The sequence below is a fragment of the Paramacrobiotus metropolitanus genome, unplaced genomic scaffold, assembly GCF_019649055.1.
Source record: "Paramacrobiotus metropolitanus isolate TYO unplaced genomic scaffold, Prichtersi_v1.0 Parri_scaffold0000061, whole genome shotgun sequence".
Lineage (NCBI taxonomy): Eukaryota > Metazoa > Tardigrada > Eutardigrada > Parachela > Macrobiotidae > Paramacrobiotus > Paramacrobiotus metropolitanus.
The window spans coordinates 319381-347153 of NW_026570281.1; the positions used below are offsets into that span (position 1 = coordinate 319381).

At 48.7% G+C, this 27773-nt stretch overlaps 6 protein-coding genes across 11 annotated transcripts; 3 read left to right on the forward strand and 3 right to left on the reverse strand.

The window, feature by feature from the left end:
* Positions 1–12: 12 nt before the first annotated feature.
* Positions 13–2780, reverse strand: LOC129593247 (metalloendopeptidase OMA1, mitochondrial-like). Of its 2 annotated transcripts, none has more exons than XM_055489463.1 (9): positions 2053–2085; positions 1857–1936; positions 1561–1708; positions 1327–1500; positions 1125–1232; positions 1004–1051; positions 851–931; positions 548–778; positions 13–479 (listed from the first exon to the last, which is right to left on the reverse strand). In XM_055489463.1, the coding sequence occupies exons 3-9, from the start codon at positions 1654–1656 to the stop codon at positions 336–338; spliced, it is 882 nt and encodes a 293-aa protein (XP_055345438.1). In that variant the 5' UTR covers positions 1657–1708; positions 1857–1936; positions 2053–2085; the 3' UTR covers positions 13–335. The 2 variants fall into 2 exon arrangements, with proteins under 2 accessions (XP_055345438.1, XP_055345437.1); XM_055489462.1 differs by having other exon boundaries at positions 14–479; positions 1561–1700; positions 2053–2780.
* A 190-nt stretch (positions 2781–2970) lies between these two features.
* Positions 2971–9807, forward strand: LOC129593385 (DNA-directed RNA polymerase, mitochondrial-like). The gene is made up of 25 exons (XM_055489666.1): positions 2971–3275; positions 3390–3629; positions 3737–4314; positions 4447–4566; positions 4714–4872; positions 4988–5476; positions 5536–5667; positions 5754–5873; positions 5939–6127; positions 6238–6373; positions 6480–6613; positions 6695–6795; positions 6857–6977; positions 7048–7132; positions 7235–7346; positions 7457–7535; positions 7615–7860; positions 8051–8128; positions 8316–8615; positions 8681–8727; positions 8826–8924; positions 9027–9099; positions 9180–9271; positions 9335–9408; positions 9512–9807. Exons 1-25 carry the CDS (start codon positions 3134–3136, stop codon positions 9559–9561), a joined length of 3996 nt encoding a protein of 1331 aa, XP_055345641.1. The 5' UTR covers positions 2971–3133; the 3' UTR covers positions 9562–9807.
* Positions 9715–12142, reverse strand: LOC129593388 (NEDD8-conjugating enzyme Ubc12-like). The gene is made up of 4 exons (XM_055489673.1): positions 11725–12142; positions 11093–11247; positions 10895–10989; positions 9715–10473 (listed from the first exon to the last, which is right to left on the reverse strand). The coding sequence occupies exons 2-4, from the start codon at positions 11199–11201 to the stop codon at positions 10126–10128; spliced, it is 552 nt and encodes a 183-aa protein (XP_055345648.1). The 5' UTR covers positions 11202–11247; positions 11725–12142; the 3' UTR covers positions 9715–10125.
* Positions 12143–12303: 161 nt separating this feature from the next.
* On the forward strand, positions 12304–15498 carry LOC129593387 (signal recognition particle subunit SRP68-like). Of its 3 annotated transcripts, XM_055489671.1 has the most exons (12): positions 12306–12467; positions 12574–12796; positions 12873–12939; positions 13007–13120; positions 13189–13390; positions 13458–13540; positions 13615–13813; positions 13935–14162; positions 14228–14440; positions 14509–14727; positions 14860–14991; positions 15057–15498. In XM_055489671.1, exons 2-12 carry the CDS (start codon positions 12595–12597, stop codon positions 15297–15299), a joined length of 1902 nt encoding a protein of 633 aa, XP_055345646.1. In that variant the 5' UTR covers positions 12306–12467; positions 12574–12594; the 3' UTR covers positions 15300–15498. The 3 variants fall into 3 exon arrangements, with proteins under 3 accessions (XP_055345647.1, XP_055345646.1, XP_055345645.1); XM_055489672.1 differs by having other exon boundaries at positions 12304–12796; positions 14872–14991; XM_055489670.1 differs by having other exon boundaries at positions 12306–12796.
* LOC129593386 (MYND-type zinc finger-containing chromatin reader ZMYND8-like) lies at positions 15468–22544 on the reverse strand. Of its 2 annotated transcripts, none has more exons than XM_055489669.1 (17): positions 22303–22544; positions 21793–22152; positions 20778–20943; positions 20459–20695; positions 20173–20286; positions 19918–20034; positions 19770–19857; positions 19503–19660; positions 19041–19156; positions 18868–18975; positions 17774–18797; positions 17183–17666; positions 16814–17118; positions 16572–16745; positions 16436–16508; positions 16297–16376; positions 15468–16231 (listed from the first exon to the last, which is right to left on the reverse strand). In XM_055489669.1, exons 2-17 carry the CDS (start codon positions 21981–21983, stop codon positions 15914–15916), a joined length of 3753 nt encoding a protein of 1250 aa, XP_055345644.1. In that variant the 5' UTR covers positions 21984–22152; positions 22303–22544; the 3' UTR covers positions 15468–15913. The 2 variants fall into 2 exon arrangements, with proteins under 2 accessions (XP_055345644.1, XP_055345642.1); XM_055489667.1 differs by having other exon boundaries at positions 21793–22155.
* A 219-nt stretch (positions 22545–22763) lies between these two features.
* LOC129593271 (translocating chain-associated membrane protein 1-like) lies at positions 22764–27454 on the forward strand. Of its 2 annotated transcripts, XM_055489498.1 has the most exons (11): positions 22764–22935; positions 24471–24712; positions 24768–24840; positions 25377–25489; positions 25625–25741; positions 25817–25875; positions 25955–26039; positions 26140–26210; positions 26324–26434; positions 26499–26642; positions 26728–27454. In XM_055489498.1, the coding sequence occupies exons 2-11, from the start codon at positions 24575–24577 to the stop codon at positions 26990–26992; spliced, it is 1176 nt and encodes a 391-aa protein (XP_055345473.1). In that variant the 5' UTR covers positions 22764–22935; positions 24471–24574; the 3' UTR covers positions 26993–27454. The 2 variants fall into 2 exon arrangements, with proteins under 2 accessions (XP_055345473.1, XP_055345472.1); XM_055489497.1 differs by lacking the exon at positions 22764–22935 and having other exon boundaries at positions 24399–24712.
* The last annotated feature ends 319 nt before the right edge of the window (positions 27455–27773 follow it).

The window sequence follows — 27773 nt, forward strand, 5'->3', positions numbered from 1 at the left end:
TCTGTATGTTCTGAACTTTAAAAGTAACATGGTTTTGAATCTTTGATTACACGTCTCGTAGGTACTGTATAATACCAACCACCCAGTAAGTTAACATTGATCGTTTCGGCGGGATATTTGATATAAAACTATTACACCGTTACAGTGGAAGCTTCACACACCCGATAATCTATTAGAAAAACACATTAAAAATAAAAGCAGGAAAAGTCAAAGGACAACAGAACTGTGTCTCCACAAACTAGTTATAAGTATAACAAAATTAAATGCACAACAGTAAACCGGTACTGTAGAATTTTGTAGCAGAAAGACAATCAATTAACTAAAATCTGTAGGCTTTATTTGATGACAACGACATATGGTTTCCACGGATCGTCGACTACTTTGGCCTGCTCAAGTTTGGCTTTCAAACTAGCCACATCCGTAGAAGGATTGCGGGCAGGCAACGGTGGGCAGTTGCACTCGGTGCGAAGCTTTATAGCCTATTAGCGACGGTTGAGTTATGAAAGCTGACAAGTGTTCCGATACCAACGAGCGCAAATCTTCTTACCCGTGGAAGCGAAGCGTTCAGAGTCTGCGCTCGGGTGGAGTTTGAAGGGTGTGTACTGAGGAACTCAGGCATCTGTGCGGCGACGTCACCCTCGAACTCGCCAACCAACTGCATGCGCTCCCAGAAGGCCACACTCTCGCGCACGTCGAAACAGGCTTTGGCAGACAGCATCAAGCCCACTTCGTCGGCTTCGTTCTCTAGCAGGCGGCCGTAGGGTAGATTTAGCAACAACTATGAAAAGCAAATAACCGAAAAAAATTGTTAACGCTGTAACGCTAAAAAAATCGCAGCCACAGTACTGACATCTACGACTTTGTTCATGACCCATGTTGTGATCCCGGAAATAATATCGGAAGGCAAAACAGCCCATAGAACGCTCATCAACTACAAACAAAATCCAAGTCATTGCACATTTAACATATCAACCAGCCTCAGCACAATAATAATCTGACTTACCGCAATGAGAATGTAATCGACAAAATGCATCACGCTGACCTGCTCCATCTATTGATAACAAGCATTGTTCAGGTTATTCCAACGGGTGCAACGTGTGAGAACCAAACACTTAAACGCTTACTCCGTGGCCAAGTACAGCATGCGCCATTTCGTGTCCCAAAACCACACCCAACTGGTCATCGTTGCCAATCATCTCAAGCATTCCCAGGAAGACGAAGATGTGCCCACTCTACAGTAATCCATACACACAATTGCATCAGACCAGGAATTATGCTCGTACTGGTTTGACAGACTACATCCGATGGAATTGATCAGCAGTTTACCGGCAAGACGAAGGCGTTCTTCTCCTTACTTCCTATGAGCGTGACGCTCCACTTCTGATCGCGGATGAGCGGGATGTCCACGTTGGATTTGACGAGGCGCATGGCCACTCGATTGACTTGTTTGTAGGCGGGGTGCCGTGTCGGCAGCAACTGCTCCTTCATCGACTCCAGAATCTGCAGTCAAGCATAGCTTTATATACCAATGCATTATTTATGAGAAATCCTTCCACCGACCATGTTGCGCTGCTGCTCGGTAATCTGGGCGAACTGATCTGGCGTGAAAACGATGAATCTTCTGCGCTTAGTGAAGGGCGTCTCCTCCACGTGCATCTCATAGTAAATGAAGGCGAAGAGAGCGAGCAAGCCAGCAGCCACTGTAATACTACAGTACGTATAGCAAATCAACTGCGCAAACTTTGGAAATTTTTTATAAGGTTGATAAGATAACTGATAAACCAAAGCTGCTCCAGTCAAACTACCGAAGCTAAACCGGAAACGGATGATCTGATAAGTCAAAAACACCATCACACCTGCGAGCTTATGCTTGTAGAGTCTAAAGTAACGCTGCCGATCTTCGGGGGGAACTTCCGCCCACATTTTGCGAGCATACCTGTAATTGTAATACAAAAGCCCAGTCAGACATGGAGAAATGTACGATCACTTCCAGTTATCAACAGCGGAACAGTTATCAATTACTGTTTCTGTGCTACAGCGCAATTACGCTACCTGCCAACAAGGACTGCAGCCGGCTTCCCTACCACCCGGATCAGCGCAGCGATCAGCGGTGGAAAGGCCAAGTGTGAAGGCGCGGAGGTACGGAAGGCGCGCTGCTGCTGCGCATGCAGCGGAGCGCGAGGCTGCGACGCGGGGTAGGCAGACTGGAAGGGGAGGAGGTAGCCCGACACACAACGAGCACTGGCCACATCATTTGCGGATAATGGCCGATTTATGAGCGAGTTCTGCAACGCTGTCCTTTCGTCAGAACGACGCAGCAAGTGGCTGTGGGAGGTCCCTTGCAGTCCTGCTCCTTCCCTTCGCACAAGGTGTCCACGAGCCACCACGGCGCTCGATCCACGGTAACGATGTTGGCCTCTTCCAAAGATCGGGAAATTTCTGCTCACAGTCGCTTTTATCCATTTATCACCTGCTATTCGCATAGCGCCACACTCTGACAGGCTCAAGCGCATCTGATGGAACATGTTAGGTTGATCAGAATTAGAAGTGTATCTCCGATTGTTGTTCTTGGCCACTGGTGACTGGCCCACTGATCACAGGTTTACAAGTTTAAATCACAACGATTTCACTGAGCTCACTTTACCCTTAAAATCATATTATCCACCAAACCAATTTTATGTGCGTGGATCGCGCAAAGCATCAGTTTTAAAAATTCAACAATAAAAAATAAAAATCATAAACGGTAAACCTAATTAATAAAATAATACTCAGAATAGATTCGAAAATCTGCCGAGCTGATTATTGAAGAAATCATATTGCAGAAATCATTTTTTTTCAAAACACTGTTAACAGCAGCGCAGTTGCGGTCGGAAGCATGTGATCGAGCAATACACAGCAACCTACTGCAGGCGACAGCAGCGTTATTACAGCTGCGCTTGCCGATTGCAGAGTTACGAAATCAGAGCGCAGGCGCACATTTCCAGAAAACGAGCTTGTGTGTTATCGTGTAGAATCCAGATTCCGAAGGCACAAGCCACGGCATCGAAAGTTTGTAAGATTCATCCATAAGACACTCGCCTGGACATTGTGGTCGTACATATTTGATGTCGTGGGGGTGCTGCCGCATTGAATTATGGATAGGATATGCGGAAGGTGTGCTTTGAGCCTGTGCCAGCGCCTGGCTGCAACGCGCAGCCCTGTGGACGCTTCGAGTGTACTTCGCTGGAGCCATACTGCTCGTTACTCTGAAAACAGCATGGTTATTAGTCGCAGAGGTATGGTGCTTGCATTATTTGCACATTGGGCACTGTCATCTTCGTATAAAAGCACTATCAGCCATCAGGCTATAAGCATGCTCATTGCTCAGTCAGCTAAGAGTGCGCTTGCAGGGTGCAGCAGCGGTGCGGCGGTAGGCTCTTCGTCCCGGGTTGGTCTCAAGCAGCAACCCAGCCAAGTCAGAGCCATTCAGTCTACGGAGTTGTCGGCAAACAATATTTCTTCCGCGCGAGCAGCTGCCCCCAATAGTGCAAGCCCCTCAACGAAGCCTGCGCCGTCTTCGGGAAAGACGAAGAAGGCTGGCAAGAAGAACGCTGAGGTATTCACCAGCCAGCACCTAGACATCATCAAGAGTAAGTGTCGCTCGACTCTCGGTGCCATCTTGAGCCACGTTGGACATAAAAATACAAGTGGCGTAAGCCTGTTTGAGTGTCTAAATGGACAAGGTGTGTTTGTATAGTGCTCCATAAGCGTCGTCACCAGCTCAAAGCGCGCATTAGGCAGTTGCGTGAGCGGGAGAGGACGGAAAAATCCAACAGAACTGAATCAAAAATCGAGGAACCGGGAAGGAAGGGTGCCCTCGTGCGACTGCGCGACCCAGCGGTGCCGCTGAAGAGTGCCCTTGTCCCGACGTCTTCTGCCAGCCAGACTGCCCTTCTTCCATTCGCTCCTGAGGGCGGTCGCGATGGCCGCTTGGATCTCCTTGCCGCGCTGCAAGTACGTGATCCCGATTATCTGGAGCAGGACCATCTGTCCAACGTCAGCGACTTCCGTTTGTCGCTGGCGTCATCAGTGTCGCGTACACTTCCGGCCGCAAAGCCGATTTCTTCTCCCGCGGCTCCGGCTGTCGGCCCGAGAAAGACCGCTAGGTGGGAGGCATCGTCTGCCGTGGCTGCAGCGTCGTGGAAGCAGCAGGAGGCGCTGGCAGCGGAGTATAACGAGAAGCGCCGCGTGGAGGCCAGAATGCGACCGGCTAATCTCAAAAATCTGAACTCCACGCTCAAGGCCTACATCTTGGCATGTACGCACGCTGATATGGTAAGGTTACTTGCTGCCCCGGAGAATGCCTGCAAGCTTGGGTTTTTCTTTTCTGAGAGAAACAGACGTGGGCCGGCCCTTCATGTTGCTTGCGCGAGATTTGGGGTGTTTGTTTATATTTGTATGTTTCAGGCTTCCCCGGCTGTCGGTGCTTTCATGTTCTACCGCGACAAATATCCTGATCCAGCTGATCGAGCCATCGTCTTGGATTTAGATGTGTGCAATTTGTTGATGAACTTATTTGCCAAGAAGGTATGCTGGTTATGCGTTTGCCGGAGGTTTAACTGACAGAAACTAAGCAGTATCACAGCCTGTCGTCTTTTGCTACAATCAGTAATTACCGACTCAGCCCATAAACAGGTGGATTATTGCCCGTGACACAGGGATTGTGCGTTGTAGGGCAGAATGGATCGTATCAAGGAGATCTTCCACTGGATGCGATCCGATCGCATCAAACCAGATGCGCAGTCTTTCGCTTTGGCGCTAGAAACTCTTGGACGGCAGCCGACGTTGGACCTTAAAACAGCCCGCCGAATTGCCAGACAAATGACGGAAGAGGTATGCTTGCTGTTCTGCAGGCCGTGATTCGACGTTCATTGCCGTATAGACGAACGAGGAGTCTAGCGAAGCGTTTTATGTTGTCTACATTGGTGATCATGTGTTGGTTTCGCAGAAAATCAGCTTCCAGGTTTTGTTCGAGCAGTGCAGATTCGTGTTGGACGAGAAGGAAAAGGTGCTGGAAGTAATCCGCCAAATGCAGCCCGGCTGGAAGATGGTTCCCATCCGCCGTCTGTTTCCCTACGAGCCGGAAATCTTGCGCTGCCTGAATCAGCGCCCCACCAGTACCCTGATGGACACGCCTTACCGCGGTGTCACCAAGCCGGAACAGTGGCCCGCCCTCCTGTCCGAGCAGCTGAAGCGGGAAATGCACAGCGTAGTGCGTGTGCGCTCGGTAGATGCGCCGCTGCAGTTGGACGCCAAGACTGCCGCCTGTCGGCTAGTGTGGGAGCAGCAAAAGGAGACTTGGAAGCAGGTGTTGACGAAGGCTTTTGAGCGCGGAAAAGAAGTGGTCAAGAATCACACGCGGAACCAGCGGGCGGTCAACATCTATCCGTTGCTCTGCGCTTTAAAACCAGAGGACTATGTTGACATCCTGGTGGAGGTAAGAGGGCAAAGGCGAAAAAGACTTTGGAATTGCTCTTATTAAGCGCGAATTTGCAGGAAGTCGTACGTCTGGCGCAGGGCTCTGAGGGATATTCTCCATCGACCATGGTGCTGGATATGCTGTTAGGGCAAAAAGTTATGAATAAGTACTTGGTGGAGTGCAAGCAGAAATATGGGATCGTCAACCGGGTTAGTGCGGTTAGCGCTTAATAATAAAGCCCTCAAATAGGGATGCAGGGCTGCTTGATATCTTAAGCTGATGGGCGTTGTTGTAGCTGGAAAGTGTTTACAAAGAGTACTTCAAGTACTTTGACAATCCCGCGGAAATTACTCAGTACAACTGCCGCGAAAAGTGGCAGAAGGTGGAAGAGGAGCTGCAGCTGACCAAATACCCGGTAGGGTTATAGCTGGCGTGATGAGATAGCAAGGAATAACTCATGGCCGTGTTGATTGTTGGCAGACTTTGAGTGACCACGTCTGGTCAAAGGCGCTGACGGTGCGGCTAGGCAAATTTCTCAACGACATCATCGTCAACGAGGTGAAGATCGATGTCAACTGCATGCGCATCAAGTCAGTGGAGCCACAGTACACACCGGCTGTCTTCAAACTATACAAAGAGCGGGCCAAGGAGCTCTGCGAAGAACTGAGGGTATGTGGTCACCGCGGCCGTCCAGCAGACAAGAGGCTTTCAGTAGTAATTTTTGTTCGCTGCGCTAGCGTGCGCTCTTGGAACTCTTTGGAAACCATGTGCTTTTGCAGCCTCATCCTTTGCTTGTACGGCTGTATAAGGCCGCGTCGCCAGATACGCTGACCTTTGAGACTACCATGTGCCCCACCATTGTGCCGCCGCTACCGTGGACGGAGGTGCGCTCTGGTGGATATCTTCTGCAGCACAGTAGGTGTCTTGGCTGTGCAAGTACCGCTTTGTTGGAGTGTGATCTGACCGCCAACCTTGCGGTATTCGGTTTGGAGCCCATGAAAATGTTTCATGTTTGCTGTAGCCGTTTTAACGCGGTTGCCAGAAATGGCCATTGCGTCGGACTGCGTGGTTGCCCGCGCTCCTGCGCCTCAGCTATACCCGGTGTTTGACGCGCTGAACCAGTTAGGCGCTTCGCCATGGATCATTAACAAGCCCGTAAGTTCGACGCTGCTTACCTTGTGTGGTTAAAATAGAAATTGGGCACTTCTTTCTAAACGAATCTCTTGATCTTTGCAGATGCTGGACCTGGTGATTAGCATCTTTCGCAATAAAGGCATGCCGGACGTTGACATCCCGGCCCCGGTGTCCGATTGCCTTCCACTCCCCAAACTTACCCAGTACGCTCGTTCGGTGTAAGAACTGTGCTTTCTCTGATCTGAGCAAACTTTGGGTTTGCAGGGGAATGAGTAATATTGAGAAAATGGAAGTGTTCCGAGAGCGCTTTCGGTTGAAGCGCCGCAAAAACGAAATGTTCAGCCTGTGGTGCGACGCTCTCTATAAGTTGTCCATTGCCAATCATGTAAATCGCACGCTTCAGAAACTCCAGCTAATAACGCAGTCGTCCAGTTGTGACGGATTATTTGTTGCAGTTCCGCGACAGTGTTTTCTATTTCCCGCATAACATCGATTTTCGCGGACGCGTCTATCCTGTACCACCACATTTCCAACATCTCGGTAAGCAGTAAGTCCATCAGTATCGAGCAGAGCAGTGTTACATCGGATACTTTGTTGACGGTTATCTTTGGACAACCTTTATGTAATGATATCTCCTTGAAGGAGGCGACATGACCCGCAGTCTCTTATTGTTCGCCAAGGGGATGCCATTGGGCGAGAAGGGTCTCGACTGGCTGAAGATCCATCTGATCAATCTCACTGGGTTGAAGAAAAAGTGAGTTGGTCAGTCCGTGCGAATTAGTTGCAGTGCGCAGTCCTTCTTTGATTACCATCGAGCGTGAGATGCTATGCCTGGGCTGTGGTTGCGCAATGTCAGTGTTGTAGATGTTCGATCGCTGAACGGCTTGCCTATGCCAATGAAATAATGGACGACATTCTCGATTCGGCTGACAATCCTTTAACGGTATGTAGTGGCAACAGTGCCGTCTGCATATTCCGGCTCGTCTGTACTTGTTAACAGGGTTGGCTGCGTGTCGTTGTAGGGGCGGCAGTGGTGGAAGAGTTCGGATGACCCGTGGCAGTCGTTGGCCTGCTGCAAAGAGATCGCTAATGCATCCCGCTCACCCGACCACCGCTGCTTTGTCAGCCACTTCCCCATCCATCAAGACGGCTCCTGCAACGGACTGCAGCATTACGCCGCCCTGGGACGCGACAGCCTAGGCGCACATCAAGTCAATCTAGCCCCGGCTCCGGTCCCGCAAGATGTCTACAGCGGAGTCGCCGCCTTGGTATGCTCACCTGGTGTTCAGCTCTGTTTTGAAATTTTGTTGAAGTTGAACATAAAAAATCGAGCAGCATCATGTGGTAGATTCCAAAACTGTACGGCGTTTTACGCTATGTCGGTTTGTCGACTCGCGTTGTAGATGTGTCTGCACTTTGCGGTATCTAACTGTAGCTGTCATCCGCGTTGCATTGCAGGTGGAAGAGGAGCGCCGGCAGGATGCTGAACGTGGTATTGAAGTCGCGAAAGCGCTGGATGGGTTTGTTGGTCGCAAGGCAAGCGCAGTTTTAGCTATATGTCTTTTGTGCTGGTTTTCTTACGAGAATGTCAGAAAATTAGTCGGATAGTATACGCAGATTTTCTTACGTGTATGCAGTATTCTTACAAAATAGAAGACCCTTGAGCAGAAAACAAAGTAACAGCAGATAACAGAACATGAACGTTAGATGTGGTTGCGTGCAGGTGGTGAAACAGACGGTGATGACGATCGTGTATGGCGTAACGCGCTACGGAGCGCGCCAGCAGATCCATGGTCAGCTAGCGGACTTGCGCGCCTTCGACCAGGAGAAGTCGTGGCCTGGCGCCTCCTACTTGGCCGGAAAGACCTTCGACAGCATCCGTCAAATGTTCACCGCTACCCGCCAGATTCAGGAGTGGTTCGTGGAGTGCGCTCGTCTCATTTCTACCGTCCGCGAACGGCCCATTCAGTGGGTTACACCGTTGCAGCTACCCGTCCTGCAGCCCTACTTCAAGCAGACCAAGGCAAGTCACGTGCTACTGCTCTTTTCTAACAACGTGGCTGTGGAATGATGATCTTGTTCTTGTAGCAACACCAGAAATCTCGACAAACCCTGCATCTTAGCGTCGACAAGGGGTGAGTTAGTTTTTGCTTGTGCAGTTCTCTTCCTCTGTTTGCGCCTTTTCCATTGTTTCTGTTTTGTCTTTATAAACAAAACATGTTGTTGGTTACAGGAAAATCAACACGATGAAGCAGAAAAACGCCTTCCCGCCCAACTTCATCCACTCTTTGGACTCCACGCATATGATGCTGACGTGCCTCCACTCTGCCAGGTGAGAACACCTGTAATAGTTGTTTCCTGCACGTAAAAAGACACATTTGGGTTGTCGAGAAACGGGAACGCACGATTAACACTCAATTGTTTTCTGCTGCAGGGCCGGGATCAGTTTTGTGTCCGTTCACGACAGCTACTGGACACATCCCATCAGCGTGGATATCATGAACAAGGTGGGTGAATTCTGGTACATTCATCTGTCATATCGTATTCGGTTTTCGATGGAGCATAACGCGGTTTGTCCATTTTGCAGCTGTGTCGGGAGCAGTTCGTGGCGATGCACAGTCTGCCCATCCTGGACGACCTTTCCCGCTACCTGGTGAAGGAGTTCGCATTCGACCAAGCGTAAGGCTTCTATGTGCCTATGAATACATTTCGAGAATAAACATACGGTTTTGTTCGATGCAGTGAGGTGGCTAATTTGCCGCCGGACTCGTCACCCGTGATACTGAATAAAACCCTTCAGCATGTCCCTGCTAAAGGTATTCGAATGCGCACACGTTAATGTTGTAGCTTAGCCGTACGTAGTTTTAGCAGTGTAGCGTTGTCCTGTTTGTAGATTGTACAGTTGTTTTGTTGTTGCAGGCGACTTTGACCTTAGCTCCGTGCTACGATCGGTATACTTTTTCAGTTGAGTTATTTGTTCAGTCTGCAGTTATTGGTTTGTTCTGTTAATGCGCTGTGTGCATGGCTGCATGCTGATTTGTACGAAATATTGTGAGTTTTTAATTTTTAACGCCTTGAAAAACCGTGTGCTGTCTGCTGTGATTTTGTGACCCGCTAGGAAGTGATAGAAGGTGCACTTTACCCATATAAGTGGTTTAGCTTGCTGAATTGGCTTATGTTAATTGACAAGCGAATTCAAAAGCAAAGAAAATGCATCGAAAAACCAATAAACAACGCAAGCGAGCTCGTAGGAGATGTTGTTGGTTAGACTTTCAATGAAAAAACGTAGACACCTGCACACTACACAGACGAAATGGAGACTAGCCCGGTAGCGATCACTTAAATGACAATTAACGGGTTACAGTAATGGCCAACAGAGGATGAAATGCTCAAACGAAGAGTGAATGAGTGTCGCTGCGAAACAATGCAACATCACAACTAATCACGGCATCGAGGATGGTGTCGCGCGCCTGCCGCAGGAAACGAAGGCGAGACGTCGGCTAGGACGTCTCCATTTGCGCTATCCTGTCCGTTCAGCTGACCACCTTGTCGAACTTGTGGCCGGCAACGCTCTTGCCCTTCATGGATTCCGCCACGTTGGTGTGGAACTGGGCGGGATTGCGCACCATGAGATCGGCGGCCTCCTTGTTCAGGGGGTCATCGGCGTTGGGTTCGAGGAGTAGATACTGAAGGCCATAGACGACAGCGCTGATGGTCAGCACCGGCTTCCAGTCTTCGCGCAGAATGTTCAGACAAACGTTGCCCTCGTAATCGATGTTGGGGTGATAAATCTTGGGCAAGCACTTCACCTTGGGCGGCTCATGCGGGTAGCCGTTGGAGATTTTGATGGAAAAGGTGAACTTGCCGTTGCGGTAAATTCCCTGCAATACCGAAATGCGGATCATTTTTTACGTAAGTTTTAATGTAAGCTTTTTTACTACAGTGCGCGCATAAGACTATTTCTCTAAAGGTACCTAAAATTTTTCAAACTATAGTAATACGAATATTATTGACAGTTAAATAAATTTTGAATTACAGGTTGGAGTTACAAGCATACAGTGATTACGCATTACACCTCTAAAATGCGAGTGATTAATTACATCGTAAAATTTGGCATAAAAATAACTCATAAACCAGCTCAAACTTAACGTGATAAAAAGCTAAACGAGAGAAACCCTAAACGCAGTTTAGCGGTAAGAAACAAAAGGTTAATTAAGAAATGACGAATTCAAATTAAAATTGTCGAACAGATTGATCGTTTGCAAGAGAAAGCGAACTGAAGACGGACAAAAGAGGACCGACCTCGTCCGGACAGATGGTCAGCTGGATATTCTGCAGATCGTCCTTGTCGGGGAACTCCACCTTTAGTGTCTTGGGCAACTGCAGATCGCTAATGTCTGCAAATTAATCACGCCAGCCTTATCAGTTATTAGTGCATTATCAGCTGTCAATGCATCGTCAAGGCGTCTCCTTAACGCACTTCGAGCACAAATAATATACCTTTGGTGATGCGCAGCTGGGCCGCGGTGGTCTTTTTGGCGTTCTTATTGGCGCCCCCGGCCGCCTCCTGGCCCTTGGACTGCTCTTTCAGCGAGAACAGTTTGATCATTCTTCTCCGCGCAGCCAAATGTACAAATCAGAAGTTCCCGCAGTCCCTGTAACCAACACACTAATCACTTACGGTGTCATGGCCACACTGCACGCAAGATGCCTTCTTCAAGTGTTACATAATAAGGATAAGCACAACCTACGGGGCTTCCAGTGTACTGTACACGGACAACATCCTGTTGTGACGCCAGCCACACAACAATTACTCAGTATTATTTAGTTAGTTACCGTATTCTATAGCTTCGTGTCTCGATAAAGCCAAAAACAACAGGCGACCAAAGGCGTATCTATCGTTCTCGTATTAAAGTTCATTCCATCAATGGTTAAGAACAGAGAGGAATGGCTGACTGCTTGGGTGATGTCAGTCAAACGACTCAAACCCCTTTCGCTACCAGCACACGCTGTACAGTGTACACTGAACTTCCACATTAACTTATGGCTTTTCTATCCTTATGGACCACGATATTAAAAGGGACAATCGAACCTTGTCGTTACACGGTTACAGTGAAGACCTAGACACTCACCTGCGCTGAATCCCGTCCGCTCCTCGAGATTGAATCATCGAAACACGGGAAAAGGGGACAGCCACAGTTTTTCAAACAATACAATTACTTACAGTTAATTCAATAAAAAAAACATTAACCAGCAAACAGATTATCCGTAGATACGTGATCAAAGGATTGAAAAGTAGCACAATTCTTTTAACAGGAGACTGCAGCAGCAATAGAACGTTAAAGTTAAAAACGTATCATATACACACGGGAAAAAAAATTCGTCTGATGACAAATTCTCGGAACTCTAAGAAAGGTTTGCCACTTTTGTAAAAACGTGATAAAACCCAGAAGCTGTACAAACGGAATATCGCATGATTGTACAGTACTTACTGTAGAGCTCTGACTGGTGAGTACAGCAGTTTTTTATGATAAAATAAAAGCAAGTCGGAAGTTGCAAGCGAAGAGTGAAGTATGTATGTACTCATTGTACTGTATCTAAGTGAGTACAGGGGATGAATGGGTGCCGCGCTGCACAGAAAAATGCAAAATGAGTTTATGAAAGAAAATTTATACGACCAAGCCGAGAGTGCACCTGTACGGCACAACTACTGTACACGTTTAAGGTATGCCCCTGTTTAAGCGTACGGTGCGATGTAAAAACAATTTACTTAAATATTATAATAATTTAATATCACAGTATAAATTTAATTTTAGCCCAGTACAGTAAGTTTTAAAATTCTGCTTTTGACAGTGGAACAGGAACTGAATACACTGTGAGTCTGTGACACTATTATCTGTTGTTCGTGCTTTCTGAAAGGATTTGTGCTGCTGAAGTAATCATAAGCAGAAGCTCGACAGCTCCGTTATTGATTGTGATAGAAATTTTAATCTAATCTGGAGATGGCCAGTACGTCGAAGAAGAACAAGTCGAGCGCGTCAGTGAGCGTGGACGACGTGGACAGCGAAATGCGCGATCTGACGGTGGAGGACGCGGCAGATGCGGAGGACGAAGAGGCCCCAGAGGCTGACGAGGAGATGGAAGGCGAAGGCGAGGAGGGCGACAAGACCCGCGCGGCGGCCGATGAAATCTTCAGTCTGGAAGGTGCGGCGGTGGACTGAATTGCTGATTTGCAGTGCGGAGTGTGTGGCCCTGTCTGACGCGTCTTTTGTGGTTGCAGTGCTGAAGGTGGTCAAGGAGGCGCAGCAAGCGCGTGGCCTGCGCCACGGTGATTACGTCCGCTACAGGTAGGAACGACGTCATTGAGTCCATATTGAAGAAGCACATTTGATTTGACGTCGTTGCTTGGAACAGGCAGTATTGCGCGCGCAAGATCCACCGTCTGCGCAGCTGTTTCTCCCTGGCGCAGGGCACCAAGACGCGCTTCCACGGTAAAGTGCTCAAGGCCGACCACATTCGCGACGCCCGGTGGGTGCAAACGTTACGAGTAATGATTCGCTTTGGTGATCGGCGTTAAAATGTGCTATTGTGCGCAGATGCCTGCAGATTCCGCTCTTCATTGCCGAGCGCGCCTGGAGCTACGGCATGCAGCTGAAGCAGGAGGCCGGCCAGGCCGCTCACCCCCGCCGCAAATTCCACATGCTGCGTCGCTTTGCCAAGGCGTCGCGTGCCGCCCAGCATTTGCAGCGCCTCTGTGAGACGCTGAAGGTGGACGCCCGCACCAAACTGGAAACGCAGGTGGGCTGCTTGGGTCGCCTGTGTTTTGTGGTTGGCCAATGATATCCTGTTTGTTTGCGCGCTGTAGGCCTATGTGGAGTGGATGCAGGGCGTGGTATCCTTTAATGCTGAGTCCTGGAGGGAGGCGCTGGAATCCTTCTCGCAGGCCAAGTATGAAATACATCGTCTTTCCTTTGGCGACTTTGTGTGCTTGTTATTTACATGGAAATTGTAACTGATTTCAGAGCGATCTACGAATCGATCGCCTCGACGCTGGATGAAGAGACGCGTCAGCTGTACCGACAGCGCATCGACGAGACCGTCCCGCAGATTCGCTTCTGCGGCTACAACATCGGCGACGAGTCGGCCGTGGAGGACCTCATCAAGATGCGCCTCAAGCCTGGATCCGCCGAGCTGGGCGAGGGTCTTATGGCCAAACTAGATGTACGTCGATACGTCGTTTGGTTATGTACACTGTTGTCATCAATCAATCTCCGTGGTTATTTAAGAAGTGCAAGTCCCACTGAGGCAGGTGTTGAAAACAGTAGGCTGTTTTGATTTTCAGGAGCTGATTGCGCAGAGTCGCGAGAAGCAGGCGCAGACGGAGATATCTTGGCTGGGCAAGAGTGTCCCGGTCAAGAACGCCAAAGTGCGCGGTCTGCTCATCAGCGCCCAAGAAGGCGCCCGACAGTTGGATAGTCTCGACACGGCCGACGCCAAGCTGGAGGTGCTGGAGAATACACAGAACGTCCTCCGCGAAGCACTGCAAGCGGTGCAGGACGAGCAGAAGGCTGTGAGTGGGCTAGCGTAGTCGGAAATAAATTGTCCATCGGAGTGCAGCGCTTGTCGTTTATGCAGGTCAGCAAGGAGCAGCCAGCGGCCGGCGCGGGCCAACAGCTGTTGCACTCGTACATCACCTTCCTGAAGAACCACCACAGTAATCAGCGAGCGCTGCTGACCATCCAAATCATGCGCGGCAAGGTGAAATTGTCGGCCGAGAAGGAAGCGGAGGAGCGGAAAAAAAAGCACAAGGCGCAGGACTACATCCGCCTCTACGACACCATGGTGGAGGTGCGTGCAAGGCTGACTTCTCCGGTCATACGTGCTTTGCTCGTTGTTCTGACTGATGTTTTGTATAGAACAACAACGAGACCGTCGCCCTGACCGGCGTCACGGGCACCGCCCTCATGGAGTCTCTTAACGCGAGCACGCAACTGTACAAAGGCTTCCGCGCCCTGCATATTGGCGACGCTTTTGTCAGCGTGAAAAAATTTCCCGAAGCGCTCACATTTTACGCTCGCGCCGCGGAGTTCGCGGATGCCGCTGTCAAGGCGCTTAGCAAAGCCCAAGCCACTGAGGTACGGATGGTGTTAGATTTTGCATCTGTATCATCCCCATCCTTTTGTTTTATATTACACAAGTGCAGTTGCTGGACGATTGCGTTTCGTTTACTATACTGCGGGCTGTTTGTTTATTTAACACATTTGCAGGAATCTAAACAGAGCTTGACGGAATTGGAAGCGTTGGTCATCAGCCAGAAGGATGCCGCTCTGGCTTATAGTGTGCTGCAGAAAGAAGAATTCTCTGACCTGGAAAGCGAAATGATTGCCCGTCACCGCAAGGTACGTTGTCGCGTGTCCTGACAAGCTTCTTCATTGCAGCCTTTTTTCTCTTTGTGCGCTTGTAGGCCAACAACGAGTTGGAGATCGCACTTGCCAAGCCGGTGACCTTCGACCTGGTGCTGGAAGCCATCAAACTGCCCAACCTGGACGACCGACTGGCGAGCAAGAAGGCTAAAGCCAAGCCGGCCTCAGGCAAGGCGGAAGCAGCACCGGCCAAGGAGAAGACAGGGCCAGCTGCAGCCGCGGCGGCCGCGGGCGGGGGTATCTCGGCACTCAAAGGCTGGATGGGATGGGGCAAAAAGTCGTAGCCGGGCCTTCTTATTTATGCATTTGAGCCTTTTTGTACGAGCGAAGCCTGTTCTTTAAGTTAAATCAGCGAGTGCTAAACCGGTAATATTTGACGACGCCATTTGAAAGCATAAATTTAGCTTCCTGTTGTATTGATTGGTACTTGCTAGTTTAATCTGTAGTTCTCAATGGGATGACGACCAAACAAATCACTGGAAATAGATTTCTGTAAAATTTACTGCAGCACTGAGTAAATCAGTGGTCATCTGCCGGCCTAAAAGGCGCACGGATGATGATGTCTCCAGTCTACAAACTCATGCCAAGCAAACAGAACAGGCAAGCGGAAACGTCGAAAGAGAGAGAAAACACATAGTACAGTTGCAATTCTCGACACCCCACAGCCCTAATTGAGTTGAAACTGCATTCACTGCCGTCAGAGTTACATCGTCCTCACAATCAGCCAAGCAAGAGTAGCCAACAGGCTAACATAATCCAGTCCACAAATCGTGCTTTTTGAAAAGAACGGCTATAAAAATGTGTGAACCGAAAAACCGTTGTGCCACAAAAGCGGGCAATCCCATGGTGATCTAAGGTCCTCAGAAGAAACAGGAAGTCAAACAACTGTGCGGAAGCGTCAGTCCTGCACACTGTCATCCACAACCAACGCTCCCTCCCCGTCAGCCGCCCAGCCGTTGTTGGCGTCCAGCGCGGCGTCTTCCTCTAACTCCACAGGACTGTCGACGCGCGACACGTGGGCGCAGCGCGTCAGGGGCCCAAAAGGGGTATACACACTGGCCTCTTGTTCCGCTTCCGCCTTAGCCAGCGCCCCGGCAGCGGCACTGCGTCGGCAGTGCATGCTGTGGAGGGGCGCGTTCTTCCGCTGGCACTCCTCGCTGCAATATGTCGTCACGCCGCAGCACAACAGTTTGGCGGTCTTCAGGCACACGCAGCACTAAACAACCTCTTTTGAATTAGTTCAACCAGCACCTTGGCTGTTTCTACGAACCGCCCACTCACCCATAACGTCCTCTTGGCCGCCGTAATGGCGCGCTGACGCTCTATGTCCTTCATGCGCGTCACTTCCTGAACCTTCGACTCTGCAACCAAAAATATCTATCAACAAAATCCAACGAAACAATGCCAAGTCAAGGATTACTTTGTGCGAAATCCGTTTCGCTCTGGTACACGGCGAACAGGATCTCGAATTTCTTCACGTTCTGCTCCATTGTCTGCAAGGCGCACATTTAATGCGGGAGAAGTAGAATACAATGCAAAAGATCAAATATTCAAACCTCTTGCATATCCTGCAGCATCTTATCCACCGCCGACTGGCTGCGCGCCTGGCTTTCCTGCAGAGCACGGTATGCATCCGAGTGCATCTGCGCCATGTCGCGCAACGCTTGTGTCCCGTCTGCTTTTCTCTCCCGAATATTCTTCTTCGTATTTCGTAAGAACAACTCCACTTGCTGCAAAGAACAACACTCACTGCCACGTAGTCATCGCAAAAAAGGTGTGACTCTCCGCAAAGAATTACCAGCTGCGCCGTATCAGCTTGTCCGGGCACGCGGTTAGCGTTGGGGCCGCTGGCTGTCGCCGCGGTGCGCTCGGCGGCAGTGTTTGGATTCCAGGTGGGATTGCTGCGTAGGAGGTTGCTAGAGGGTAACGCCGGCGACATCCGGTCCCCGTTGAGACCGGTCAGCGGTACGGGTGAGGCCCGAGCCAAGCTGCCGTTCAGCACAGTAGACGACGGCGGAGTGGCAAAGCGTCCGATGCCCGCCATCGTCGGACTGTTTAGCGAGCGAGTCAGAATTGGCTTCTGCACGTTCTGATCCGCATTATCTATTGAAAAAACATTCGGATGAATGCAACACAGATTTCAGGAAAGCACCAAGGACCGCGCTACCTGTTGAACGAATGGTTTTCTCGCTAAAAGAATTTCTGGACGGGGTGAAGCGCAATGTGCCGCTCGAGTTACCCATCCTAGCCCGCACTTCCATCTGGCTGCGAACATCTATACCGCGATGGCTCGCGTAGACCGCATGTGCGTCTGTCGTCTGCACCATACGGCTGAATATACCTCCGCTGTCGCTGCGTCCCGTGCCGCCGGCGGGTGTTCCCGCGGCAAGCAGACTTCCTAGTGTTTCTTGTCCAAAATTGCCGCTAGTCCGTGAACGGCTGTCTGTCTCAGCGGCACTGTCAGCGGGGATGATCTGCACGCTGTCTGCGTCGCTCACCGCTGAGGCACTGAGCCTGTCGGTTGGAGGTGTATCAGAAAAAGATCCCAAAGAAACGGCACTGGACGGGAGGGGGCGTGGCGAGGAGCGCGACTGCAACGCGTCAATTAAGTAAGACGACTGACTGGAGCCGGCAGCCATAGAGGGAAAGCCCTGCAAAAAATCACCACAACTCCCATTACCCGTGCAATCACATTTTCAGTGTTCGCTCTTCTAATGATTCATATTCCACGAAAACTCACAAATTAACTACGACTTACCTTCCGGGCGGCCTTCCTCAATAAGTCTTGCTGTGGTCCGCCTTGCGACCGCTGGGCATCATTTAACACTGATCGTGACTGCGCGGGCAGCGTGGCCTTGCTCAACTCGTGCGCCAGGGCCCCCATAGGACGCGGTGGCATCCCGCCCTTGGGGACGGCGCGGACACTGTCCGGCACGGTCACCGTGGCTTCTTTGGCCGGACTGCTGGTCGGTCGCTTCATAATGGAATCTAATTTACCCGCCGAGCGAGTGCGCACATCCTGCCCGTCCTCCGGCATCTCGAAAGACGGCATCTCCATTTCCACATCCGCTTCCAGTTGGGCCGGTTTGTTTCTGTCGGATTCCTCGGCAACATCGAGTGGTTCAAAAGCATTATCACTGCTCCCCGCAACTGCCGAAGACACCTCATTGTGCAGCAGAGACGGCTGCGTCTCCACCGAGCTTTCCACGTTACTTACCGCTTCGTCCGCTCGCGGGACCCGCAGTGGCTGTCGTTTGCGACGGTTCTTGGAGTTGATCACCTCCGTCAGTTCCGGGCTGGCTGGGAACAACGACGACACTTCGCTTGTGGGTTCCGGAATCCCTGGCTCGGGAGAGGCTACTACGGGTTCCGGCGCATGAATTTCAGCCACCGTCTCCTTTATAGGTGTTTCCGGTGCGGGTGAGGGTTCTCTGGGCTCAATCAAACGAATTCGTTTATAGCCGGTGTTTTGTGAAAGCGGTTCTGTGGAAGGGGATTTGGAGCGATCCCGATCCCGTTTATCTGTCCGCTCTTCCGGCGTCTCGTCGATTTGAAGCATTGGGGGAAACTCCGAAAAGGACTTCTCCAAAGATTCTCTCTCAGCCACTACGGGGGCCACCGCGGGGGGCACTGTCGGCACCTCAGCGGAGACCAGCGGAGGTGGAATGTCGGCGTCCACGTCGTTGTCGGAGAACATGCGCAGACGCCCGTCAAACGGTGTGTTCTTGGGATGGGCGATCAGCTGCTTATCGGGAATCCGTTGCAGTTTGGCTACATGCTTTCTGCAAAAAACAACCGCTATAGGTTCCATTCCCAATTTCCCACTTATCCAGCAGCACGCAATTGTCTTACCGAAATTGCGCAAGTGCATTTTCGTACTCTAGCTTGACCTTGCCCTTCTGTTTTCCTTTGCTGAACTTATTTGTGTACATAAAAATTGCGTCCTTTGGGAAGACGCCACTGCAAATGCAGAAAAAGTGATTGTGGAGACGGTTTAGTGGCCTGCATAAATGAAGCCAACTAACAATTCAAAGGCACCGAAGAAGCGGACATCGGCCAGCGTTCCGTTGAAGCGGTAGACTATGGCCGGCCAAATGGGATACTTCTCCGCCTTCACCCATACAACGGCGTGCGGATCAGACTGCAAATATTTCATATTAAAGTTCCCAAAATAACCAAATTTGCGTACGAACTTGTAAATACTCTAAAAGGTAAACCCATTCTTAATTATGCGATAGAAAAATTCAACGAAAAAACGCAGCCAGCAGATGTTAATGACTGAAATAATTCTGAATACAAATCTGACCATTTAAATTAGCTTAAAAAGTATTTCTAAACTTAAGTACACAAATAAAATACATAAATAAAAAAAACAAAATAAAATAAGTACGTAAATAAAATATATAAAAAATAAGTAAATAAATTATTGCAAGTGTTCTGGATTGACAACCATTCGTCCACATTACGCGAGTCAATTCGGTGCTTACACAGGGCTGAATCATGGCACGTTCGATGGCGTGCTGGATGGTCTCGCCAGGCCGCGGCATGCCGCGCTCGAAGCACTCCATACACCATTCCAGACTGTAGCACAAGTTCTGGCACGTCTCCACGATATAGTGAGCCGAATGCGTATAGCGGCTATTTTCTGCAAGACAGTCGATAATGAGTTAACAACGCCAGGATAAAATGTGCTGGTGGTTAACCACAATTAATACGAAAGGGACTGATACTAATCCATTCAACCAAGTACTTACGTCCGTTGAAGATGGAGGTATTATGCTGCACCCATTTCAGATCAGCCAGGAAGCTGGTACATGTCTGATACTTGTTGTCTTCGATATTCTGCAACAAAATCACGCATCAAAACAAAGGAGAATTGCTCCAGCCGGAACAACTACTCACATTAGCTATCTGGCGTAAATCCATGGGATGCGTTATGAGTTCCTGGTATTTCTCCTTCACTTCATCGGAACACTCCTCCTGCTGAATCACAGGAATAGCGAACGGCCGTACACGATCCTGACAAATCAAAAACCCCATTAAAACACGGGAACTTACTGGAGCTACGCTGACCTTCACAGGAAATGATGGCGCACGTAGTATATCAAAAATGCAGACGACAGATATCAGAAAGTTACTGAGGAAACACTATTATACCTCCGGAAGATGTTCATTAACAAAGCGCATCATGTGGGACAGATAACTCTTAAATTTGGTCATGCCGACACGATTGAACGCGCTGTCCGCTCTCCTCGACTCATCCATAATGCACTGCAATATTAAAACCGCAATGCTTTTTTTGGTATAACCAAGGCTACAGCAACGCTGACCGCGGCAGCAGACAAATTTCAGTTAATGTCGTAAATCGCAATTAAAATCCAGCTCGTTGATTTACTGGCTTAGCACAACATGCGACTATTTAAAAAAAACTCCAAGAGCTTACGTAGCAATCGAGGCATTCCGACAATTTGTTGTCGGGCGCTAACTCGTCCTGCGACTGGGTGTTGGGGTTGTTGTGGGGTGCACTGAGCGGGTGGGTGTCCATGGGGAGATCTCGGCTGCTGCTGGGGTTCAGATTCCACCAGCACGCGCGGTGGAAGACCCGCACGCATTTCGGACAGCCCCGCTGCTCCTTCAGCGGGATGGCTTTGTGGCAGCGCCAGCAGAAGGCGTCCCATAGCTACGAGACAAAAAGAAAGACATCCGTGATCAATGCTCACCAACCAACGGTGCACGATGACATTCAAGCGCAGTTTACTGACCATGTTTAGATCAGGATTTAGCTGGCGCTCCGGCACGAGCGGATATTTCATGCCGTACTCTAGCTTTCCTTTGGTCGTTCGTTTCGACGCCGGCGACGTTGTTCCCGACTTCCCGGCCTCCAGCTCCGAAGCGGTTCGCTCATCGTCTTCCGTATCAGCAGAGTGTCTACCGGTACAATACAACACAGTAAATTATACGTACTCGTATATGCTGAGCAAACTTTTGCGCTATAGCAACACTGTTATCACGTTTAATTTGAGGAAAAATTAAGTAATTTAATATCTGAATTTATGGAGTCAAACGTCTGTCAACCAAAACACGGCGTGTACCGGAAGTTCTATATAAATAATATTAATAGCTCAGCGCGAACGGTTTACGGTATCACGGCGACGGATCCGTGATACGGCTGATTTAATTTCAGCAAGCACCCTACTGAAATTCGCCTTAATTATTAGCTTTTCAGAATTCCAAAAACTGTAGTAAAGACCCAATACCCATATCCCAAAGAAAAGCGGAAACACTAATAATTAAGGTAGACAACGTATCAAGTCTGAAGCGGTCTGGTGGCCTTGAAAAAGCGCATCAGACTGCACGCCCTTCAAGTGTACAGTGTACTCATTTACTTAATCAGGTCAGTCAATGCGTGAACACTGAATTGCCTCCGATATGCTACGTATCTAGGTCTCATTTTTATGTGTAATGCAAAGTCTGTCAGCAAACAGAAAATTTCCGGAAAAAGTCGAAAACGAAAAGTCGCATACATATAATGTACCACCGAGTAGTGGCGGTGACGGTATAGCCAATTTGAAGTGTAACATTCAAAGGACTTAAAAAAGACAGGATTAACAGCAGCGCGTGCTCACTTGGAGAAAGCTCCAGTAATTCATTGTCAAGCTGTCAAATCTTGCTTGCCGCGTCGCCTTTATAAAAATTTCCCTTTCAGCCTTCTCAATCAACATTTAAAAAACACGTGTATGGGGCAGGGAAATACTGGCTTTTACAAGGGGTACTCACGCGGTGGCTGGCGTGGTCCGTCCTGGCTGGTGGAGACGCGCGGAACGGCGTCGCTCGGGATGCGGACTGTCGCGGTCGCTGCTGGTGGTGATGCTGTGCGTGGACTCCCAGTGCGGCGGGCCCTCGTTCGTCGACGAGGTGGACGCCTCCGCCGAGTGCTCCGACACGGGCGCCTCCTCGCCCTCCTCCATGTCTCCGCTGAGTTCCTTCACTGTGCACAAAGGGAACGCGATCACTCTCCGAGCACCCAGGATGCGGCTGCGATTCAGAACAGGCTCAGCATGCTCCACCCACAACTCTGTGCGCACTCTTTCTCCGCACTTGGTGACTTGCGTTTTATCTCAATCGAGAGCTCCCCCACTGCTACAAATAACTCACGATCATCCACGTGAGAATTCTCTTGTACACGGTCGCTTCGCTGGATGTTTTCACAAATGGAAATCGGCATTGAATGGCATCAAAACTACTGATAACTATTATAAGTCTGGCTTCTCAGCGTAAATCTCTTACGTAAACGGGAAAGCTGAAGTTGGAAATCACAAGAGGCGAAACACGTCGTTCGGGTTCAGGTTCCCCAATACGGAACCTGTTGTAATTAAAAATTACAACTTACGTCTTTAAATAATCGGTAAAAATTATGAATTAAAACAACTAAATCTGAGATATATTTGTTGCAGCTAACTCAAATGAGAAAATAATTTATTTATCGTCTGCCAGAAGTTGACAGTCAACAAATGTTTGCAGTTTTTCATAATGGGTATATACAGTGACAGCATTAAAACCAATTTACAGATCATCACGCGTAACGGGCAGCTCGCGCAGCGGTCGGGGAAAACGAAAACTGTTAATATACACTCTGCTCCCTGCCAGAAGGTGTACCTGCTCTGGTGTTTGACGCAGTGCCTCATGACGTTTTTCCCAAATCGATTGCGTTTTTCCGATCGGTAGGTCTTATGATTCTTATCTTTTAAAACGATCTTCTGATGTCTGGTTGAATTAATGGAATTGACGTTGTAAAGAACGCCACAGTTCAGAAACTCTATTGTAATAAACTTGTTTAAAGGGAGATCGTGATATTGTGCACCCAGTCTTGTTTCGTCACTGACATCTCATGTTCTTCATACTGCAGTAAACACGCAACAGGTACTCCAGTGGTTCTTCAACTTGTATTCATTCTCTTCTACCTTTTTTACCATGTGCACGCACACTAAACCACACTGTATACCAGTGTCAATATTTATAAACACAAAATGCATGCATTTTGATGTTTATATACTTGAATGCACTGAGAGAAAGAGGGCATCTTCAATTTTTTTAAAAAAACACGTGACCAAAAATCACGAGGCAAAAATTACGTCATCCATACCGTACGCCGATGCCTGCAAGGGGGAATCGCTTGCATAATATGGCCTTCCCTGTAAGTCATCCGTATGGATTTCCACGTCATAGCTGAACAGAAATTTTTATAAGCGCTACATTTATAGTAACTGCACATGTTGCTATTTAAAAGTCGAGTTAGCACACGTATCTCGAAATGCGTATAAGTGATTACACTCACGCTGGTCTATATTCCTGGTAAATTTTTTACTGTTTTTTTACATGAAGAATTCACAAAGGCATCAGAGCCAGACGTTATAAAAAACGAATTTCAAAGACTTGGCGCGGGACGCAGGTGGCACCGCCCAGTGTGGCACGGTGATTTGGCTTACATTTTAACAGATTTCAAAATTTTTCATCCTTTTAATTTTCAATTTTCGGGCGCAACTATGGTTGCAAAAATCCATACCGTTGACTGGACAGCACAGCGAAGGTGTGTAGTATGCAATCGATTTTCCTCCATATTAAACAATCAGGTTCAGGTGTAAATTTACTGCTGGCCAGCATTTTTCCATACACGCATAGTAAATCTTGCCCGGGGCCCAAATTTCCAATAGGGGCAAAAATAAAATAAATAATATTTTGCATTTGCATTGCTTTCTGCATCAGAAATATCCGCTGATTCCGTTTTAATCAAGCATTTTGATTAAGCAATTTTATCAAGACTTAACAAAACGGTTTCAACCGAAAAACAAGCTATACGTTCTTGAAGGTGAAAATTTACTAATGACCATTATATTTTAACATAGCTTCAGTAAAGTTCTGTGTTAGTTGCAATGAATGTTTTGGGATTTGTTTTCATTCCTTGTAAATAGTTATTAAAATCGGCAGACGCGATACGTAAAGTTGCGTGCGTGAAATAAACTCCGTAGGGTTTACGTAGCGTAGCGTATCGATCAGCGTATCGATTCCCCGACCGCTGCACGAAGTGCCCGTTACGCTTGATAACACGTAAATTCTATTCAGAGCTGTCACTGGATATACCCACCTTGAGTTTTTGCTGTTTTCTGTTTGTGCTTGGCAAAAAGTGGCGAGCAACGAGCATGGCAAAGCTTGGAAGAGTTTAGCGTGTCCTTGTGCACACACTCTGATTGCATTCTCCACCGCCCCGAGACGGTGGCCGAGCATTATTTTGACTGCACAGCGTAGAGACGCCGTTGAGGCGTTGACGTCAATGAAAAGAGGCGGGTCCAACGCTGGCAATACTTCATTTTGTACAGTGAGCTGACGCGTCGCCAACACGGCGCGTCAGTCAGCCAACGGATCAGAAGCAGCGGCTTCTCCGTAATTAATTATTGTAGAAAAGGTATTCCTGCTTGACGGTAACCATCAGTAAAAATTTCTTCCATCTAACTATCGGGTTGCCGTGTTGCCCTTTCCGTGGCTGTTTGGAATATAATCCACCATGCCTGCGCCACCGAAAAAGCGCCCGAGTGCGACCACCAAGAATCCACCGATGCTCAGCCAGGAGTTCTTCATCCAGAACCACGCTGACATCTTCTCCTGCGCCACGATTGTCATCATTATCGGCATGATGGCGCAGGTGCGTAGCATCTAACCCTTTACCGTGGGTGCTGGTAGCAGGCTGCTTGTTGCAGGTTACCAACCGTTTCGCAGCGCCTTTCGTGGCCCTGACGAACAACGTTACCACTGCCGAGGAATTGCAGTTGGGTAAGTCAGAGTGCTCTGCAAGCAGCAAGCTCTATTTTTTCTTCGAAGTAAATCTCCGGTACGCATATGCAGTGGTAGCGGCTGGACTGGCTGAAGGTGCTGGTCGTTGCAAGCTAAAAGAGAATTGCCTTAACAGCTGTGCAACTTGGGCTGCTTGTTGTCTCTCATGCAGATTTGATCTAATTATTGATAATATCAAATATGCGATTCGATATTATGATCCGTGCACGTGGCATTTGTCCGGGGATGGCATTTCCTGAATAGACAATGAGATAGGCTCAAAAAAATTTAAACTTCGAATTTCCATTGCCTGAAAACTTTTCTGAATAATTGTGCAATATAGATATGACCGCGTATGTATTGTAGTTACTAGTTACGGTCACTGTGGCGGCCAGTGTCCCTTAAAAGAGAATATCTTGTTTCTTTCTCACGGGGTTATTATTTAAACGGCTATTGCTATCTATAATTCTTACGGATAATTGATTAAATTAATGGAAGTGGTTGAATGGAATATGAATGGTGGCTTTTGATTGCAGATCCCAGCCGGCCGATCGAGTACGTGTCGGGCTGGAAGGACGCCTGCACGGTGGTTTTCTATGTCATGGTCTGCATTATCATCCACCAGGTTATTCAGGAATACCTCGTTGACGTAAGTCTTACGCATCGCTGAATCTTAGGGTTTTTATTCTTTCTCTTACTTGCTGTTCTTGACCTCCCTAAATAATTATAGCACTTTGCGAGTATTCACATTTTCGTACGATTTAGTGATAAATGATAATTACAGAAACTGACTCGCCGGATGCATTTATCGAAACTTCGGACAAGTCGGTTCAGTGAAAGCGCCCAACTGATCGGTTTCTATCTCGTCGCCTTCGTTTGGTCCGTCGACTTGGCCATCAGCGTGAGTGAGGCTGAGCGCCACTGATCAGCCGTTATTTTTGATTTGCTGACAGATTGTTTTTGTTGTTTCGTGTAGAAGGGCTACATTACCAAGTATAGCACCATCTGGGACAACTATCCCCATGCTCGCATGGAGTGAGTCTTTGCAGTCTGTTTCTCACGTACCATCGCTCGCGTTAGTATTAATATGGTCTATGCTGTCTGTGTATTTCAGCTTTGCGGAGAAGTTCTTTATGATCCTGCAGATCGCGCACTGGCTGCACACTTATGCTGAGCTGTACTTCCAAAAAGTTAAAAAGGTGCGTGCGTGTTGCTTTCGCTTAATGCGGAAGAACGTGTTGAGTAGAAAGCTTCACACCAGCTGAGGTTGAACTTGTCCGCAATTTTTTGGTTATTTAGGAAGACATTCCGAACCGGTTGGTCTATCAGACAATTAATTTGGTCGCTGTGATTCTGGCCTACGTTACGAAGTAAGTAAACACTAAAAGTTTTAAAATCAAGCTGAAATTATTCTCATAGGTCGATATCCGATAATTCTTATACCTTAGTGCTTAGACTGATGAATGTGTTTTTGGCATCTTAGCTTTCATCGATTGTTTACCGTCCTGATGGTGGCCGAATCGGCTGTGCAGTTAGTTTTCCACTCCGCCAAACTGTTGCATTATGCCGACAAAAACCGCATCGCTAATCCGCTGTGAGCTCCGTTGCTTCCTTTCATTGACGTGTTTGATACGAAGTTAATCGTCTTTCCGTTGTAGATTCCTGGCATACAACGTAATGTTCGTGCTGGCGCGAGTCCTTACGGTTGTCCTGGGCGGCTACGTGATGCTGTACGCGCTGAAGCCATCGCAGGTGTCCACCGTTGATTTACAGCAAGGCAACTTCAACACTCCTTTTGTCAAGTAAGGCTGTGATAATTTCTGTCGCCAGCATGTGGCACCTGTAAGAATTAATGGAATTGGCTGACGTGATTTTCGTCGTTGGCAGGGTGGTTCTGTTTGCCCTGGTGGTGATTGTCAACTTCTGGATGCTGGTGCGCTTCGTGCAGTTCCACTTCCGGCGCACTCGCGAACGGAAGGAGGCCGCGGCCCAGCGACGCCGTCTGGCCCAGGAGCGGCGCAGCAAGGGCGGTCCGGCTAGCCGCAGCGCCTCCTCCAGCGACGACGAGACCCAGAACCAGTCGCAGCCGGAAAGCTCGCCGGCCTCGGCCAACCTGCGCAGTCGCGTCAAGGCCAAGAAGGCCGAGCTGTAGGCGAATCAGACTGTCTCATGTTCCCATTCCAGCTGCAAAATCTCCTTTCGCCGCTGCATCGCTACCTCTGCGCCGCTCCACGCCGTATCATTCCGCTGTTCAGAGAGCAGCCTGGCCTCTTTGGACGCATATGCCATTCTGCACTGCGCGCTGAATTTTATTTGCGCTAGACTTCTTCCCATTCATAGCGTGTTTCTTCCCATGGTCAATGGTGTTTTTGTGTATTTCGGCAGAGATGCGTAATTTTATATTTTTTTTCATCGCGTTTTACTCAGTCTTAAAATTTCGTTTGAATCGTAGAGTTTTGTGCACATGTATTATCGTTATCCATCCCGATGGTGTGGACTGGTATTGGCCGCCCGTCAGTCGCCGCTGCCGTCAGTTTGTACGTTTTAGCCTCTCCTGTTTGTTTTGACATATTTGAGGACACAGCCCGGAAGTCGAAGTAGATTCTGGCGCTTGTACGAGTATTTCACCTTTCCGCATGAATTTCTTTCGGTTTTATTACAACAAAACACACAATAGCTAAGCTTGTATGGTACCAGTATATTACACTTCGCCCAGAAGACTTATGAATCGCTGATCGCAAGAGGTTGCAACCAGCTAGCAAAGTAGCCGTGAATTTTATGACGTTGTATTCCTGACAGTAGTCATCACTACGCAGTGGAGAGGCAGTAGACCAATCGTAGACAAAAGTGTTAGCAATCGGAATGTGATAGCAACCGCTCGTCGCGGCTACAGTAACCGGAAGCAGTGGGACGCAGTCGAAGGAATACCCGCA